Below are 16,600 nucleotides of genomic sequence, written 5' to 3' on the forward strand. Positions count from 1 at the left end.
CAACGTGTGGCAACCCATCGAAATCTTGATCACGCCCAATGTTGCTTAACTTAATAACAGAGTATTGAAAAGGATCCTTCCTTCTATTTAATATTATATAAGCAACAAGGAGGTTGCCTGTCTTCTTTGATCCTCATAAGCATTTATTCAAGAAGGAAAACATGAACTCAAATGCAATAGCATTTGTAGATGACTTCATGATATGGGGCAACAGTGTAGAAGATCTTCAGTGATGACTTATTTAATGGAAGAAAGGATTTGACAGGCTTGGATATAAAATGTACCCCACCAAAAGAACTATACTTGGTGATGAGAAGGGAGAGAGAGAGCAAAACCGTAAAACTGAAACTAGGACAGCATGGCATTAAAAAAAGTGTCCATCAGTGTAAATATATCTCAGCACCATTTTGTCAGCAGACAACAGATTAACCCAGATATTAATAGCAGGCTTCAAGTGCGAAACGTTCACAATCTACAATTCAATACCATAGCTTCTATGGGACAAAAGCTTCCCCTGTCTTCACTGCTGGAGTGGAGAATCAATGATGATGATGATGATGAGGAGGAGGAGATAACACAAGCCATTGTGTTCATGAAATAATGCATATGGTATCTTAAAAGGGAAAAATTATAAAATATAGTAAATGTAACAAGACAGTTACAGAAAGCTGGTGAGTTGACAGCAAATTGGTTATGAATATAGAGTTTAATTTGTTATATACAAACCGCTGTCCTCGAAATATGACACTAGGTTTTAATGAGTTAAGGAAAGAGAAGGGTGAGGACTGAGAAAGTGGAAGCTGTGGCATTCATTAACACATTTGTAATGATGTTCAATATTACTGATCTTCTCATTGCCGTAAGTGAAATTTTTCTGTCTTCTGTATTTCTGTGATAGATGTATGTTATATACATCCTTTAAATAGCTCTGGCAGCCCTTTTCTACCTTTGTTTCATGTTCCACTGATCAACAGGAACATTGGGCATATACCACCATTGCAACATGCCACAATTTGCCTACTTTTCTCATCGAGGCTACTTTGAATCATAGTCCAGTTCTGTTTAGAAGTATTAATTCATCTAGTAATCATCAACACAGTTTGTGAGACCACAGAGATTTGTATACTTTCCCTTCTTCTTCTTCTTCTTCTTCTTCTTCTTCTTCTTCTTCTTCTTCTTCTTCTCCTTCTTCTTCTTCGTATTCTTATTCTTATTCTTATTCTTATTCTTATTCTTATTCTTATTCTTTAGGCCGACTGTGAGCTTTGATGTGCGCTGAGTACCCCCTCATCCTTTCATTTGGTATTCTTCTACTTTGTTCCGTCCGTGATGGTTGATGTTTGTGATTCGACTTATAGAGACTCCCCTGTTGTTGATTTCCATTCCTTGTGTTCCAATTTCTTCTCACTTCTTTATATCAGTATACCACAGTTCATCTGGTCTTGCAGAATCTCACTATCTGATTGGTTAACCTTCCCAGGTCCATTATGTAGATGTGTCCAAAGAACATGGCTCTCTTTTCCAGATAGAGTGCAAGATCTTTTCCATCTTAAGATGCGGTTCTTGGTTAATTTATTTCTGTGCAATCCATCTTTTTCAGAATCTTTCTCTCTTCTAGTTCCAGCTTTTTGATCAATTGTCTTTTGTCAGGTTCAAGCATTCATCTGTGTATAAGGCTTCCAGATGGATCACTGTCTGGTAGTATCTCTTTTTTTTTTTTTTTTTTTTTTTTTTTTTTTTTGCTAGGGGCTTTACGTTGCACCGACACAGATAGGTCTTATGGCGACGATGGGATAGGAAAGGCCTAGGAGTTGGAAGGAAGCGGCCGTGGCCTTAATTAAGGTACAGCCCCAGCATTTGTAGTATCTCAGTTTGTGGATAGTTTATATTCCACATTCATCTTGTTGATCTTCATTATCAGTGTATCTTTTGCTGATAAACTGTTTTCTATCCATTCTCCCAAGTATTTAAATCTCTCCACATTCTGGATCCTTTCTTCTTCTATTCATCGACCTGGGTGTTGTTTCTATATTGTTCATGTACTGTGTCTTTTCGAAGGATATTCAAAATTCTGCCCCTACTCACTTGTTCCTGGAAATGGTAAATCTGGTTCCATGCCTCCGCTAATGATTTTGATAGAACCACGTTATCACCAATGAAGGCTACGCAATTGTGTATATTTCCTATTCCTTGCAGTTTTTGGTGTCACTCTCTAACCATTTTGTCATACACAATTCAAAAGAAGTGGGGAGGTCCATCTCCTTGTCCGATCTCTCCTCATTTCAATATTATCTCTTTGAACTTGATCTTGGATGTTGTTTCAGAGTCTGATCAACATTCTGGTCTTCCTCTCTAGATTCATCTCCTCTAAGATTTGGAGCAATGCTTCTTGATCTACCTAATCATAGGCCTTCTTTGAGTCAATGAATTTTTATTTCCCTGCCTTTTATATGTGTGATCATCTTCAAGTTCATGATCTGTTCAGCACATGGCTTGCCTTTTCTAAAATCACCTTGATATTCATTAATTTGCAATTCCAATTTTTTTTTTTTTTTGCTTAGCAGTGCCTTTGAAAGCATCTTGTACACCTCTAGTAGCAATATTCCCCTTTCTGATGTCCATCCATCTGAGGAGAGCTTTTCTTCTTCCCAAGTATTCTTCAGGATTCATGTCAGCTCAGCAATCACTTTATTGTTGGCATATTTCCAAAGTTCCACAATGATCCCATCCTTTCCTGGTGATTTGTTGTTCTTCAATACCGGTATATTTATGATTTTCCTGACTTAATCTGCAGTCAGAGGTTTCAAGTCTGCATGTGGTTCCTTATAATTGTAGTCAAACTTCTGAAATGATGGTTCATAACTGAGGAGTTCACATCATTCTTGATGATTTCAGGAATAATTTCTCATCATTGAAAATCCCAGTAGGTGTGACTGATAGTTGTACCATTTATAGGTTCAACATATCATTTATGAGACTAATCCAGGACACATTTGTCACTGAAATGTTACTGCTGAATTTTTTAAAAGGCTCATACTGATTTTCCCAATATTACAAAAACTTTATAAATAACTTAAATTTTTAGTTTAAATGTTTATTCAATATTAGCTGTCCAGAAAATATAGCTATTTTATAGATAAGAATACAAGAAATGTAAAATTTAACATTTGCTGAAGGTGAAACATTGAAAAATGAAGACTTTGCACATTGACTTCTACAGCCTAAGATTTTTTAAACCACCGCGCGAGATGACCATGTGGTTAGGGGCGTGAAGCTGTGAGCTTGCACCTGGGAGATAGTGGGTTCAATCGAAACCCACTGTCGGCAGCCCTGAAGATGGTTTTCCGTGGTTTCCCATTTTCACACCAGGTAAATGCTGGGGTTGTACCTTTTAAGGTCATGGCCACTTCCTTCCCACTCCTAGCCCTTTCCTCTCTGATTGTTGCCATAAGACCTATCTATGTCAGTGCGACGTGAAGCAAAATTGTAAAAAGAAATTAAAAATAAGAGTTTAAACCTTGAAATGAATTAATGCCCTTAGCAATGAATTTCTTCCCATTCTGTTCTGTCAGATATCTATCATGTCTATTTTTCATCAGTCATGATTTTTTTTTTTTTTTTTTTTTGTTAAATGTTTGCCTGTCTTAATAGCATCATAAAATTCACAACTTCAATGATTTTAACAGATATGTAGTTACATATACATGGATATCAGAAATATATATCTTTCTGCAGACCAAATATCCCTCATAATTGAAAAAAATCACAAAGTCACAAACACTGAGCAGCTCTTTTCAAGTTCAGATTCCAAAAAAAATACAGATATTGTGTTGGGAAGACTTGGGAGTAAGGAGACGAACTGTTCGACTAAGCAATATGTAGTTTATAAATCTCACATTCGCTGTTCCATACTGACACTATGATCAAACAATAACCTCAAAAGGAAATGTTACTGAACAAGGTGCAACAGAATCAATTCCGTTTGAGGTTGCTGTGCATGTTCCAAACTGTTCATGGAGAGATGGTGTGGAATGACATTAGTACTGTAGATGAATAAGCTTGAGTGGAGTTTTTAAAAGTAGAAAATATCATAATATGAAGATAAAGTTGTAATTCAAAAAGACAAGTTGGGGAAAATATTAGTATATAGGAAGGGGAATTAGGGATTGTAATAATTTACCATGGGAGATCTTTGATAGATTTCCAGCCTCTTGGAAATCATATAAAAAAGATTAAGAAACAATTACATTAAAAAAGTAAAGTATTTCCACCTTTTCAATAGAAAATCAAGTAATGTGGGTTACATTACGGAAGAAACATTTATTGGAGCTAGTTCCGACCTACATTTAAGGTCATCATCAGCCAAATCATGAGTTGCACAATGTATCTGATAGTTCATAGAAATTGTAAAAAAGACATGAAAACCCAGTAGTTTGACACTATAAATGTGAAAAAGTCAAAATTGTTGTAAAAGTTTAGGATAATGCAGGGTAAAATGCATAAATTAGCTGTTGAAGGAAGAATTCAAGAAGAATAATTTGGGCATTGAAGATTCTTGAGGTTTGGATATATCACTCCTTATGAAGTTCTGATGGTTGCGCTGCAATGTATTGGACGTATTGCAGGTAAGGTCTCATTGGTGATGAAAGATTTTTAAGTGCGCAACACTTCGTACCATGAATTGATTCACATATTACATATTTTAATACCTTTTCTATTCGTTTTCTTCCCCCATTTTCCATTCCCTTTAAATTAATCCCTTCCATTCCCCATTTCTCTCCAAAATTTCCCCTCCCTTTCTTTTTCTTCCTTATCTTGCTTCACAACACATAAGTTATCCAATACGTCCAACACTTAGCAACCAGTGTTGCCAACTTAGCGGATTTTCCACTAAATTTGGCAGAATTAGAAGACTGTCGGTGGAGAAATATATTATTTAGCGGACAGCGGAATATTTGGCGGAATTCTAGATTTATTATAGCGTAATTTCGTGTTTTATTCATTTTACGTTCTTTTTTAATTTGTACTCCAGTCTGTCTCCGAGCTATTCCGTATTTCTTGTCAGGAGCTAGCAGTCACATGAAGAAAACATGTTAGTTGGATCTGATGTTATGAGATCATGGTATCATAAATTGCTAATGCGAGGGGAAAGGGTACTTATCTCTTAGTTGACGAATGACGACAGATAATGAAACTGTGAGAGAGTAGCATTTATATTTATGCTATGAAGGAGGACCATTTAATGAACTGGCCTGTTCTGTGTGTGGCTCTTGAGGTAGGGGATTCACCTAGTTTGCACCCAGCACTAAAACGCCCACAAGTTTTAGCTCGCTGGCTCGCAGGCAGGGGTTAATCCCAGTGAAACTCACAGATCAGGTGAGTACAGACATTTACTTTTATTATTATTATTATTATTATTATTATTATTATTATTATTATTATTATTATTATTATTTGATATCGGATTTCTTGGCGGAATTTTAGCGGATTTTAAGTAGTATTTAGCGGATTTTGAAAATATAAGTTGGCAACACTGTTAGCAACACAAGGTGAGTCACATATTACATTTTTTCTTTATAAAAATTTCTATTTTCCTCTTTTTCCATTACCATTTTACTAATTTGACCTTTATTACTATTTACAACTGCATTCATTTCACTTATTTCTGCACTGAACTGCAAATCTTCTCCACCATTTTTAAAAAAAAATAAAAACTTTTTTAACTTTCAAGCGCTACTTTCACTTTCAGTTTTTTAAGGATTTTAATCTCTTTGAATGACTTCTATTTACCATCTTTTTTCATTGTTCACTGCGTGTGCATTGATTGTTTTCTCAGCACTACTACTACCATTGATGATTTGCAGCTTTTAGAACTCTGTATTGTGTGATACGTAATATGATATAGATGTTGATTCCCATAGGGAACTTGAAATATTTGTCCTGAATGAGTAAATTTATAATACCAATATAATGGATGGCCAGGTAGGCATCAATATTTTGGAAATGAGACATAGCTCTCATAGTGCATTGGCACTGCTGGTGGCTGCAAGTAGCCTATGCAGTGGCCTCCACGGTATGCACTAGCCTTGCGTCTTGGGAGGTGTGCTAAGTCCCAACTGACGAGCCCAACTTAGCACACGAGGGCAAAATGCAGGCAACCAAGAATGAGTTAGCCGGAAAATTTATAATGTCCAATAACGAACCATTATATTGGTATTGATACGTAATTCTCAAGACACCTTTGTTATCCTTCAGCAACAACTACGAGGGTCAAGCCATAAGTCATGGCAACTATTTATTTTACTCGTGAACAGGAAACAATACGGAAAATCTAAGATATGCATTTGGAAATATAGGGCAGGTACTTAAGCCTAATGCCTGAAGACAAATTCTGACTTCAGGAGATTCTCGTAGGAAAGTGACAGAACACAGGCCATTGGTAACCATTGTCTTATTATGGTATAGACAGCAAATACACAAGACTATGTACAAAGGACAGGTCTCCACAGACCTTCGAAATAATCACCCAAGGTTTCCACTGTGCGTTGCCAGTGGTGGGGCAGGCACTGAATACCATTCGCTGCATGTGTATCACTAACGTGTGACACCTCTCTCCAAAATGCTGTTACGATGTCCTCTTTGTTAGCAAACCGTTGTCCACGTAATGGCTTCTTAAATTTGGGGATTAGATCACAGTCACATGGGCTCAGATCAGGCGAATAAGGTGGATGTGGTGTGCATTTCTGCTGCGGAGAACTGCTATTTTAATATACGACCGTTGCTCCTGCTTTTTTACTTCCATTTTGTGATGCTCTCACTCACACACTGAACTTGGGGGCATGCTTAGACCCACACTGTTGTTTACATACACCATCTAGTGGCATCATACGCAAGTACATACCGTACGTTTCCAAATGTATATCTTAGATTTTCCGTGTTGTTTCCTGTTCGCAAGAAAAAAAGAATAGTTGCCGTGACTTACGACTTGACCTCCATATATGCAGTGATGTATGCATTTTTAAACATAATCTGAAACTTTGATCACTAATGAGACCTTACCTGCAATACGTCCAACACATCGCAGCACAACTATCAGAACTTCATAAGGAGTGATATAAATACAAACCTTAAGAATCTTCAACACCCAAATTATTCTTCTTGAATTCTTCCTTCAACAGCTAAGTGCATTAAATTATGCATTTTATGCATTATCCTAAACTTCTACAACAATTTTGACATTTTCACATTTTTGGTGTCAAAACACTGTGTTTTCATGTCTTTTTTACAATTTCTATGAACTATCTGATACATTGTGCAACTTGCGATTTGGCTGATGATGATCTTAAAAATAGGTTGAAACTAGTTCCAATAAATGTTTCTTCCGTAATGTAACCTAAATTACTTGATTTTGTATTGAAAAGGTGGAAATATTTTACTTTTAATTTTTAAATTAATTGTAATCACAGTTTGTTCCATAAAAGACCCAACCCAGCTGGAGCTGGATAAGGGAGAATGATGGTGATGATGATGATGATGATGATGATGATGATGATGATGATGATGATGATGATGATGATGAAAGTAACTTCAATTTAATTCTTCTTCTAACTGAGAATATTAAATATTAATCTTCAGTCTTGATATGGGAAGTGTATGATAAGAAGAAAGCTGGATAAGAAAAGGAGATTGGAAGAAAAGACAAGATGGTCCCTCAGTGAGCATTTATGACCGCAGTTCAGATGAAGCCGGGAAGCAGAAACAAGCTCATTGGGGGCTGAGAAGAGATGGGTGTGGAAGAAAAGGGACTGGTGAAGAGAGAGCCTATCTATTCAAATCAGTGACGTATGAAAATGTGGAGGTTGTCCTTGTCATCCTATTATGTGTTCCTCTTCAAGTTACTATCTTTATATGATTTGGCATTTGTTCATTCCTTTCCAATACTACTATGATTACTTTAATTCCAAAAATGGCTATCACAGCTGCAGATCTTAAAATCTTGGGAATAGAACCAGCTTTTGGGTGGTTAGGCTGTTGCAATCACAGAGTTTCACCCGGATGTGCCATTTGGGCTCATCACTTGGATTGGCACACCCCTCCAAGACAAGTTTGAGTGAAACTCTGCAGGCACACATGGCCTAACCACTCAAAAGCTGGTTCTATTCCCGAGATTTTAATTACTTTAATTGTTTATTATAAGAAAATGTTGCTTTTTGCAGACTGTTCTGTGGCAGTAAACTATGCACACACAGTTTGGTGCCAATAAATTTTGACCATTTTTCGTCTTGGTTTGATCCGTAATGACTACCCCCCCTCATGGCACTAGGCCTACAGTCCTTGAAGGGCCTTGGCCTACCAAGCAACTGCTGCTCAGCCCATAGGCCTGCAGATTACGAGGTGTCATGTGGTCAGCACGATGAATCCTCTCAGTCGTTATTCTTGGCTTTCTAGACCGGGGCCGCTATCTCACCGTCAGGTAGCTCCTCAATTCTAATCACGTAGCCTGAGTGAACCTCGAACCAGCCCTCGGATCCAGGTAAAAATCCCTGACCTGGCTGGGAATCGAACCCGGGGCCTCCGGGTAAGAGACAGGCACGCTACTCCTACACGACGGGGCCAGCCCGTATTGACTAAGCTCATGAAAGAAACCACAGTTAGTTGTTGGTTCCACCCTGTCAATATTTATTATAAAATTCATAAGGTTACATAATTATTACTCATACGTGTTTCAAGAGATGGCCCACTCTCTTCAACAGCGAACCTGACATCTCAAAACAAAATTCCACATTTTCTGAGATCTATTAATACTAAGTTAAACTAAAAACATAAAATAAAACACACACACACACACACACTAAAAACTTTCCTTAATAATGCTTATCTAAATAGCATTAACCCTACAAGTGCCAATGCTATATTCTGTAGTGCCAGGCATTAATGCTGAAACTGTAGTAGTTTAGAAAATATTTTATAAAATTGGTAAATATTATCAGAAACCAACAATATCTGCATCATTTTGATCAGAAAGAGCTGTTTCATGATAAAAAGACTTATAAAAAATGAAAATATTAGAACAAAAGATCCTTTATAGAAAGCAATTTTTTGTTGGTTTTTTGTCATCATGAAAACACAAAGTGAAACTGCACAAAAAAAGTCAAAAAAAAAAAAAGAAATGAAAACAAATGTTCCTTATACAATGCTGAAATAACCCTGAAAGTTTAAAGAAAATCTGCACATAATTACCACTTCTAGAACACTTTATGTCACAATAGGGGGAAAAAGAAAACATTAACATTAACATTTTTTTCTTGCAGCTTATTCTGATTCTACTTCCTCTTCCTAGGCTTTCTCTGAAAAAGTGCTCTAATTGATCCCAGCATGTTTCATGGGCTCTCACATTACATCCTGGACACCAACGTATGGAACACCCTCGCTTTTCTGCTGTCGTTGCACATATAGCGCACTTTCTCAGTTGTCTGCTATGGTGTATCGTAATCTGAAAAATTATCCAAACTTCCTCCAGCCCCACCTGGATTTTCAGTGTCCTCAGAATAATTTTCATTAATTTCACCAATTCAGTTAGCGATATTTTTTATTTCGACGCTGCCGTGTTTGTTTCCTACAGTCATATGACAACTACTAGATACAAGATTTGTATAGACATGAAACTCCAACAAATACTACCGAAAGTGACAATAGTGGTGATAAGTGTGAACTCAAAGACATTCAAGTTGATGTAGTATGTATCTTTTACCTCGAGATATCATCTTCTTCTTCTTCTTCAAGTGCCATATCCGGTTGCCCAGACGTCGGCGATTACTCTGGAGAAAGTTTTTCTGTCTTCTGCTAGTCGGAAGAGTCTCTCAGTTGTCTCAATACCGGTCCACTGCTTGATGTGTAACCATGTTATCTCTGGTCTGCCAACTCGCTGTTTGCCCTCTATTTTACCTTGGAGAATGAGTTTTATGAGGCCATATTTGTTTCCTCTTAATATGTGGCCTAGATAAGCTGTTTTGCGAACTTTTATAGTTGTTATTAGTTCTTGCTTTGTCCTAGCTCTCTTTAGGACTTCATCGTTTGTTATCATGTCTGTCCAGGGTATTCTAAGCATTCTTCTGTGCAACCACATTTCAAAGGCGGCAAGTCATTTGATACTTGAGGTTTTTAAGATCCATGTTTCTGCTCCATATAACAGTACTGACCAGATGTAGCACTTCATTAATCTCTGTCTGAGCTTCAGATTTAGATGATTATTACAGAACAAAGAGCTCATCCTGTGAAATGCAACTCTAGCGTTCTCAATTCTGCATCTGATTTCCTTATCTGGATCCATACTCTCTGTTATTATGCTGCCAAGGTACTTGAACTGTCATAAGAGTCAAGAAAACACACATTCACAGAGGATCTTAAAAAGCAATCGTGATACCACAGGAAGGTGCAGTGAGCCACTTTTAGTGATCCTTGGCACTTCTTGAGCTAATAGTTGTTGTATTTGTCTTCTTATTGAGAAATTATTTTAAAAAGTTTGTATAAAAAAACATCACTAATCTCTTAGATTAATTCAAAATAAAACAAATAATATCTGTCTTGTTGGCTGTCAAAAATCCATTTAAGATGCTCTTATCATCCATTGAAGTCCAGCTCCATGGATAAATGGTTAGCATGCTGGCCTTTGGTCACAGGGGCCCGGGTTCGATTCCTGGCAGGATCGGAAATTTTAACTATCCTTGGTTAATTTCCCTGGCATGAGGGCTGGGTGTATGTGTTGTCTTCATCATCATTTCATCCTCATCACGATGTGCAGGTCGCGTACGGGAGTCAAATAAAAAGACCTGCACCTGGCTAGCCAAACCCATCCTGGGATCTCCCGGGACTAAAAGCCATACGCCATTTCATTTTTTTTAAATTTTTTTTTTCATCCATTGAACTTCTTTCTGTGTCATAAGATCCACTTAGAATAATTTGCCCCTTGAACATAACTTAGTTGTATAGACTCATCCTATTACGGTGCTTGGTCTTATACAAACTGAGCAGACGAAACAGTCCTGCCATGCCCTTGTAATGAGTAGATGTTCTTCTTATTATAATGTACTGGGGCTTCAGGCTTGTTGCAACATCTGCTAGAAGTATGTGCCTGGCTGGAGAGCGAGTTGGTTCTTATTGCTAGAGTTCTTTTGGCTCTCATAGAAATTTGGTTTGTTCCACAGAAGATTCCTAATTTAGTAGTAGAACTGACCACTTTTTGAAACCTGCTAGTGAAAATATTAAATAAAATTCAGTAAAAAACAAAAGAAATAATGCAGCACATTTAATTAGAAAACAAACTGAGAGTGTAATGCTGTTTTTATATGAAGTATTTTAATGAATGAGTCATACATTTCCTCATGAGGAGTAGTCTGTATTTAACATTCAGTCTGCCATTACAGTGCATCGGGCTGTCCAATAGCAAACCGTAACAAGCTGCGGGTCTTAGAGAACGGCGGCACCGTGGAGCAGCATAAAGCGGCCGTCGCTGCTGCTACCGCCATGAAGTTCGAGGGAGTGAACTGCCCGACGCCGGGCTGCGACGGGACGGGGCACATCAACGGCTCGTTCCTGACGCATCGCTCGCTGTCGGGCTGTCCGCTGGCAGGGCAGACGCAGCTCAACAAGAAGGGCAGCAAGTACCCCGAGGACATGGGAGCCATGTACCCTAAGGGGCCCACAGGTGAGCCAGTAGACAGACGAAAGTGCAGGGTACACACACAATGGCTAAGAGGCTGAGAGCTTTTACTAAATAATGCAATTTTCTTTATCCTAGCATTTATAATCATCATTATCAAGCCACCTATTTAACCTGAAATTTATAAGAACATGTTATATCTTCACACAAATCAAAAGAAATAGTTATATGAAGGAAGCCAATGCAGAATAGCATAATTAAAGAATTGTTTCCAAAAGCCAGACAAATTCAAAACATTTTCAGTAACTACATAAAATTTATTTAATTAAAGTACATTGATTAACTATTGTATTTAATCATAAAATATGACATAAAAATTAATAGAAAACACCACACAAGGCAATAGTTTGTGAGTGGTATATTACACACGTTTAAACAATCTACGCTACACATATACCTATCATTAAAAATTTACTGCAAAGATACAATATTACATTCATTTAACAATGTATATTCACTCTTTTTTAAAGACAACCATGTTTTAATGTAGGACTTGTCCATGACTGTTGCATTAATTCATTGTCATCAGGTGGTGATGATAGAGCATAAGCTCTGAAACGTATGGTGGAATAAAAGTTAATAAAAATTGTGTGCATTAATTATTTCATAACTAATATATTCATTTTACCTCTCATTGAAACAATTTTCCAGTTTGATTAGGACCAACTGAAGGAGCTCATCTGCAAGAACATTGTATGAAGTGAGATGAATCTTTGTAGTGATCTAATCACTTCAAGTACTTGGACAAAATTATTGGAAGGACTGGCAATGAAAGAGTAGCCCACAAAACCCAAACAAAAACGTTCCATAAGGCCTACACAACCATTTAGAATATCTACAATAAGAAATCACTTTCTACCAAAGCCAAACTCCATCACTACCACACAGTCATTCTCCCAGAAGCACTCTATGCAACTGAGACATTGTCATTAACCCCCCAACATCAAAGACATCAAGAAAATGGAACGGCAGATACTGAGGAAAATACTTGGACCGAACGTCCAAGATGATATCTGGATGTGCAAAGTTCTGAAGAACTTTATTCACTGACTGAACAATTCACTTCAGCTGCACAAGAAAAGACGTATGAAATTCTATGGACATTTAGCACAAATGGATGATTCACAATTGACCAAGAAAATCTTTCTCACCATCGATGGAACCCGACAAACCAAAGCCCGCTGGCTAGTAGAAGACAATATTGACCCACTGGCAACTATACGTACTACATATAGACAAAATATCAATTGGCATGAGTTTACACCCAAGGGACCGACAGGAAGAAATTTTAAGCTCAAAAACACAAAGACACAAGAAAAACAACAGACTCATAGTGAGAGGATGGGGAAGGTTTGGGAACATAAGAAGAACAAGAAGACAATGCTAACTAATAGTTCTATGTGCTCCATAGAAGACCAAATGCATAACAACAACAGCAGCAATAATAATAATAATAATAATAATAATAATAATAATAATAATAATAATAATAATAATAATAATAATAATAATAATAATAATAATAATCTGTCCTTTTATGGACACCTGAAGAGAATGAACCCGGATAAATGGATTTTTAGAATACTCGCTCTTCAGGCAATATAGAAGACATATCCCTGTTGGCTTAAAGAAGTGCATAAAGATCTAGAGCAAGAAGGCATAAACCCAAAGAAATTCAAGACAGATCCAACTTCAGGAAGAAATTTTCAGATTTGAGGGAAAATCCTGAGAGATGTCCTACTAAACCACGCAACATCTCGGTGCAAGAGCAACAGAAGTCAGAGATTGAAGGACATTTGGCAACAATGTAAAGTGGAAGGTGTAAACCTCAGAAAGAAAAGTAGCAGGCAGCTTGTACAGCCTTAGCCCATAGCAGCTGTGTCAATGTAATAAAAATAATATGATAATAATAATATTCCTGTGGTTTTTCCACGATGGTGCAGGGTTTGCTATTTTGAACGCTGTTCTCCATTTGGTCCTGTTACGGGCATCATCAGGTCTGATATCTGCTATTTTTATGTCTTCCTTGAGACAATCAAGCCACTGTTTCTTGGGATGGCCACGTGGTCGATTTCCTCCTGGTTGTACCGGACAACTGTCTTAGTAATTGATCACATATTCCATCTCATGAAATTTCCATACCATCTGAGACAAGCGCCTCACATCTTGTCCAAAAGTGGCACAACTCACATCATTTCTAACTTGGCTAAGTTTTGTATGCCCTAACAACCAACACAACATTTTAATTTCTATTCTATGGAGGGCTTGCTCATGTCTTATTGAGGCTGGCCATATAGTGCAACAGTGCATGAACAGACTGTCACCGAGTGAGTTGGCCATGCGATTCGGGGCTGCAGCTGTAAGTTTGCATTTGGGAGATAGTGAGTTCGAACCCTACTGTCGGCAGCTCTGGATATGGTTTTCCATCGTTTCCCATTTTCACACCAGGTAAATGCTGCAGCTGTACCTTAATTATGACCACAGCCGCTTCCTTCTCACTCCTACCCCTTTCCTATCCCACTGTCACCATAAGACCTAACCGTGTGGATGCGACTTACAGCAACTTGTAAAAACAAAAAAGAATGGATTGTTTCTTATTGCAGAGAACTCTGGTGGCTTGTTGCCATTTAAACCACTCTGAGTTTAGCCGCACTTGAGCATTAAGAAAAAATTTTCCATCCAAGCTGATGTAGAAACCAAGTTGTTTAAATTGGGTAGTTTTAACAAAATCTTAGCCATTCACCTTCATAGTGCCTTCCATTTGCAGGTCACATTTGAGATAGTCAGCTAAATGTTGAGCCGCAGACAATTTTTGACTTAATCAATAATTCCAGCACTCTACCCTTTGTAAGCTCTGACAGGACTTACAAGGGACACATCAGCATGTAAGATTGTTCATTAATGATGTGTTTCGATGTTACCATATCCATACATAGGATGAAAATGGAGGCAAAAGTGCAGATCCTTGGTGGACTCCAGTGCTGACTGGAAATGGAGCGAAGTGCTAGCTGTTCAGCAAACCGTACTTGTAACAGTCTGATACAGAATTTGGACTCATCACACACAAAATTCTAATAACAGTAATAATAATAACAATAATAATGTTATTCGCTTTGCGTCCCGCTAACTACTTTTACGGTTTTCAGAGATGTCGAGGTGCCATAATTTAGTCCTGCAGGAGTTCTTTAATCTACCAACATGAGGCTGACGTATTTGAGCACCTTAAGATACCACCGCACTGAGCCAGGATCGAACCTGCCACGTTGGGGTCAGAAGGCCAGTACCTCAACTGTCTGAGCCACTCAGCCTGGCAACATAGACTTCTGGGACCCTATGTGCCCATAGTGCTCTCCAGATAAGTTCATGTGATACCCTATCAAAAGTTTTCTCCAGATCCAGGAAGGCCAGATGTAGATGTTTGATCTTCTCTCTGTGTTTCTCTATGAGGAGGAGAGCTGCATGCATCAGATCTGTGTGCCAAGCCCTTTGACAAAGCTGCATTGGTTTGGAGAAATCTGACATTGTTGCATAGATGGCTGTCTAGAACTTGCTTACAGTTGGAGTGGCACAGTAGGATTCGGCGGTAGTTTGAACATTTGCATACGTCGCCTTTACCCCTTTCATAAAGGAATGATAGTGCTCAACAAGTGTTTGAGAAGGCATTCTTCATCAATAATGCACTCAAAAAGACGTATCTGGTCAGTGATCTGAACCCACTGGCTGACCAGTCCTCACACCAAGAGTGCTGAGATTTGTCAGGAGCGTGTCCTTCTTTTTCTGGTATTTCCACAAATTTATTCTTTTCAAGCCAGTCTTCTATGCTCAGCATGGCTTTATCTGACCAATCCGCAAGTCCAAAACAAGCAGTTACAGTGGAAGTAAAATAGCTTCTGACAGAATTACTTTTGTACTTAACGCCAACTTGAAGTCGTGCCTGTGTACCGGCCAGTAACCAATCTGAGATGAATGCTTACCACTGATGTGAATACAGTAATGAGGTGTGTAGGACTTTTCTTATAGAATGTGCTGACAATGACTGAATCATAAGATTCATCATTCCATGTTCCATATCCATGGCACTAGGCATACCTATTTCTTGCTCCTCACACATGTCCATTCAGGTCTCCACCAGTAAAAAGGATGTTCTCCTGGTTGTATTTCTTGAATATGAGTATCTAACTGCTCCAAGAATTCTTCCTTCTCATCATCAGGACATCCGCATTGACGCATGTAATAAGAGATGATAGCAAAGCTATCGTGCTTAGGTCAATTCTGACATCTATCGTGCGGTCTGATAACTGACTCACTTCAATCACGGCATTGTGAAGTTTCCAATTAACGACCATCACAACTTTGTTTCGGATAGAACTTGTGCCATGATAGAAGTTCTATATCTTTCGATTTTCACCTTTTCCACTTTGTTTTCTGAACACAGGCGTTATCATTGTGAAAGTTTCTCAGGGTCTCTGCCAGCATGCAGCTTCTTCTGGTGAGTGTCCTAGTGTGCACAGTCACAAGCTCTTACAATCTTACAAATATAGGTCTAGTTCTCTGACCCATTCTATTGCTTCAACGGATGTATGATGGATGTCCGTTATCAATCCTCTGAAAGCACGAAGAAGACCAATCGATGACAATGTGGTGGAAAGTCTGCAAGGAGGCTTCACATCCGTAGGTATAATCTTCAATTGCTCCTACACATGTCCCCTGGGTGGTGCTAAGAAAGCAACAGAGATAAGAAGAGATCAAATCTGTCAAAAAAACCTCTCAGTCAAAGAATGAGTAAGAAGGAGATGTGCAGTCCTTTTCAGGACCTTCAAGTTTGTAGAATTTGATCATCTCTGCACATTTGTCAGCTGAATATCAAAAGGATAAGTCGAG

General features: G+C 38.2%; 1 protein-coding gene across 1 annotated transcript in view; it reads left to right on the plus strand.

The window, feature by feature from the left end:
- Positions 1–16,600, plus strand: part of LOC136884740 (mucin-19) — a 415,881-nt gene that overhangs the window by 250,289 nt on the left and 148,992 nt on the right. Inside the window, exon 13 of the mRNA XM_067157030.2 lies at positions 11,424–11,704. Within this exon, the coding sequence (XP_067013131.2) occupies positions 11,424–11,704 (281 nt within the window). The remainder of the gene's footprint in view (positions 1–11,423; positions 11,705–16,600) is intronic.

Source organism: Anabrus simplex, chromosome 13 (assembly GCF_040414725.1).
Source record: "Anabrus simplex isolate iqAnaSimp1 chromosome 13, ASM4041472v1, whole genome shotgun sequence".
Lineage (NCBI taxonomy): Eukaryota > Metazoa > Arthropoda > Insecta > Orthoptera > Tettigoniidae > Anabrus > Anabrus simplex.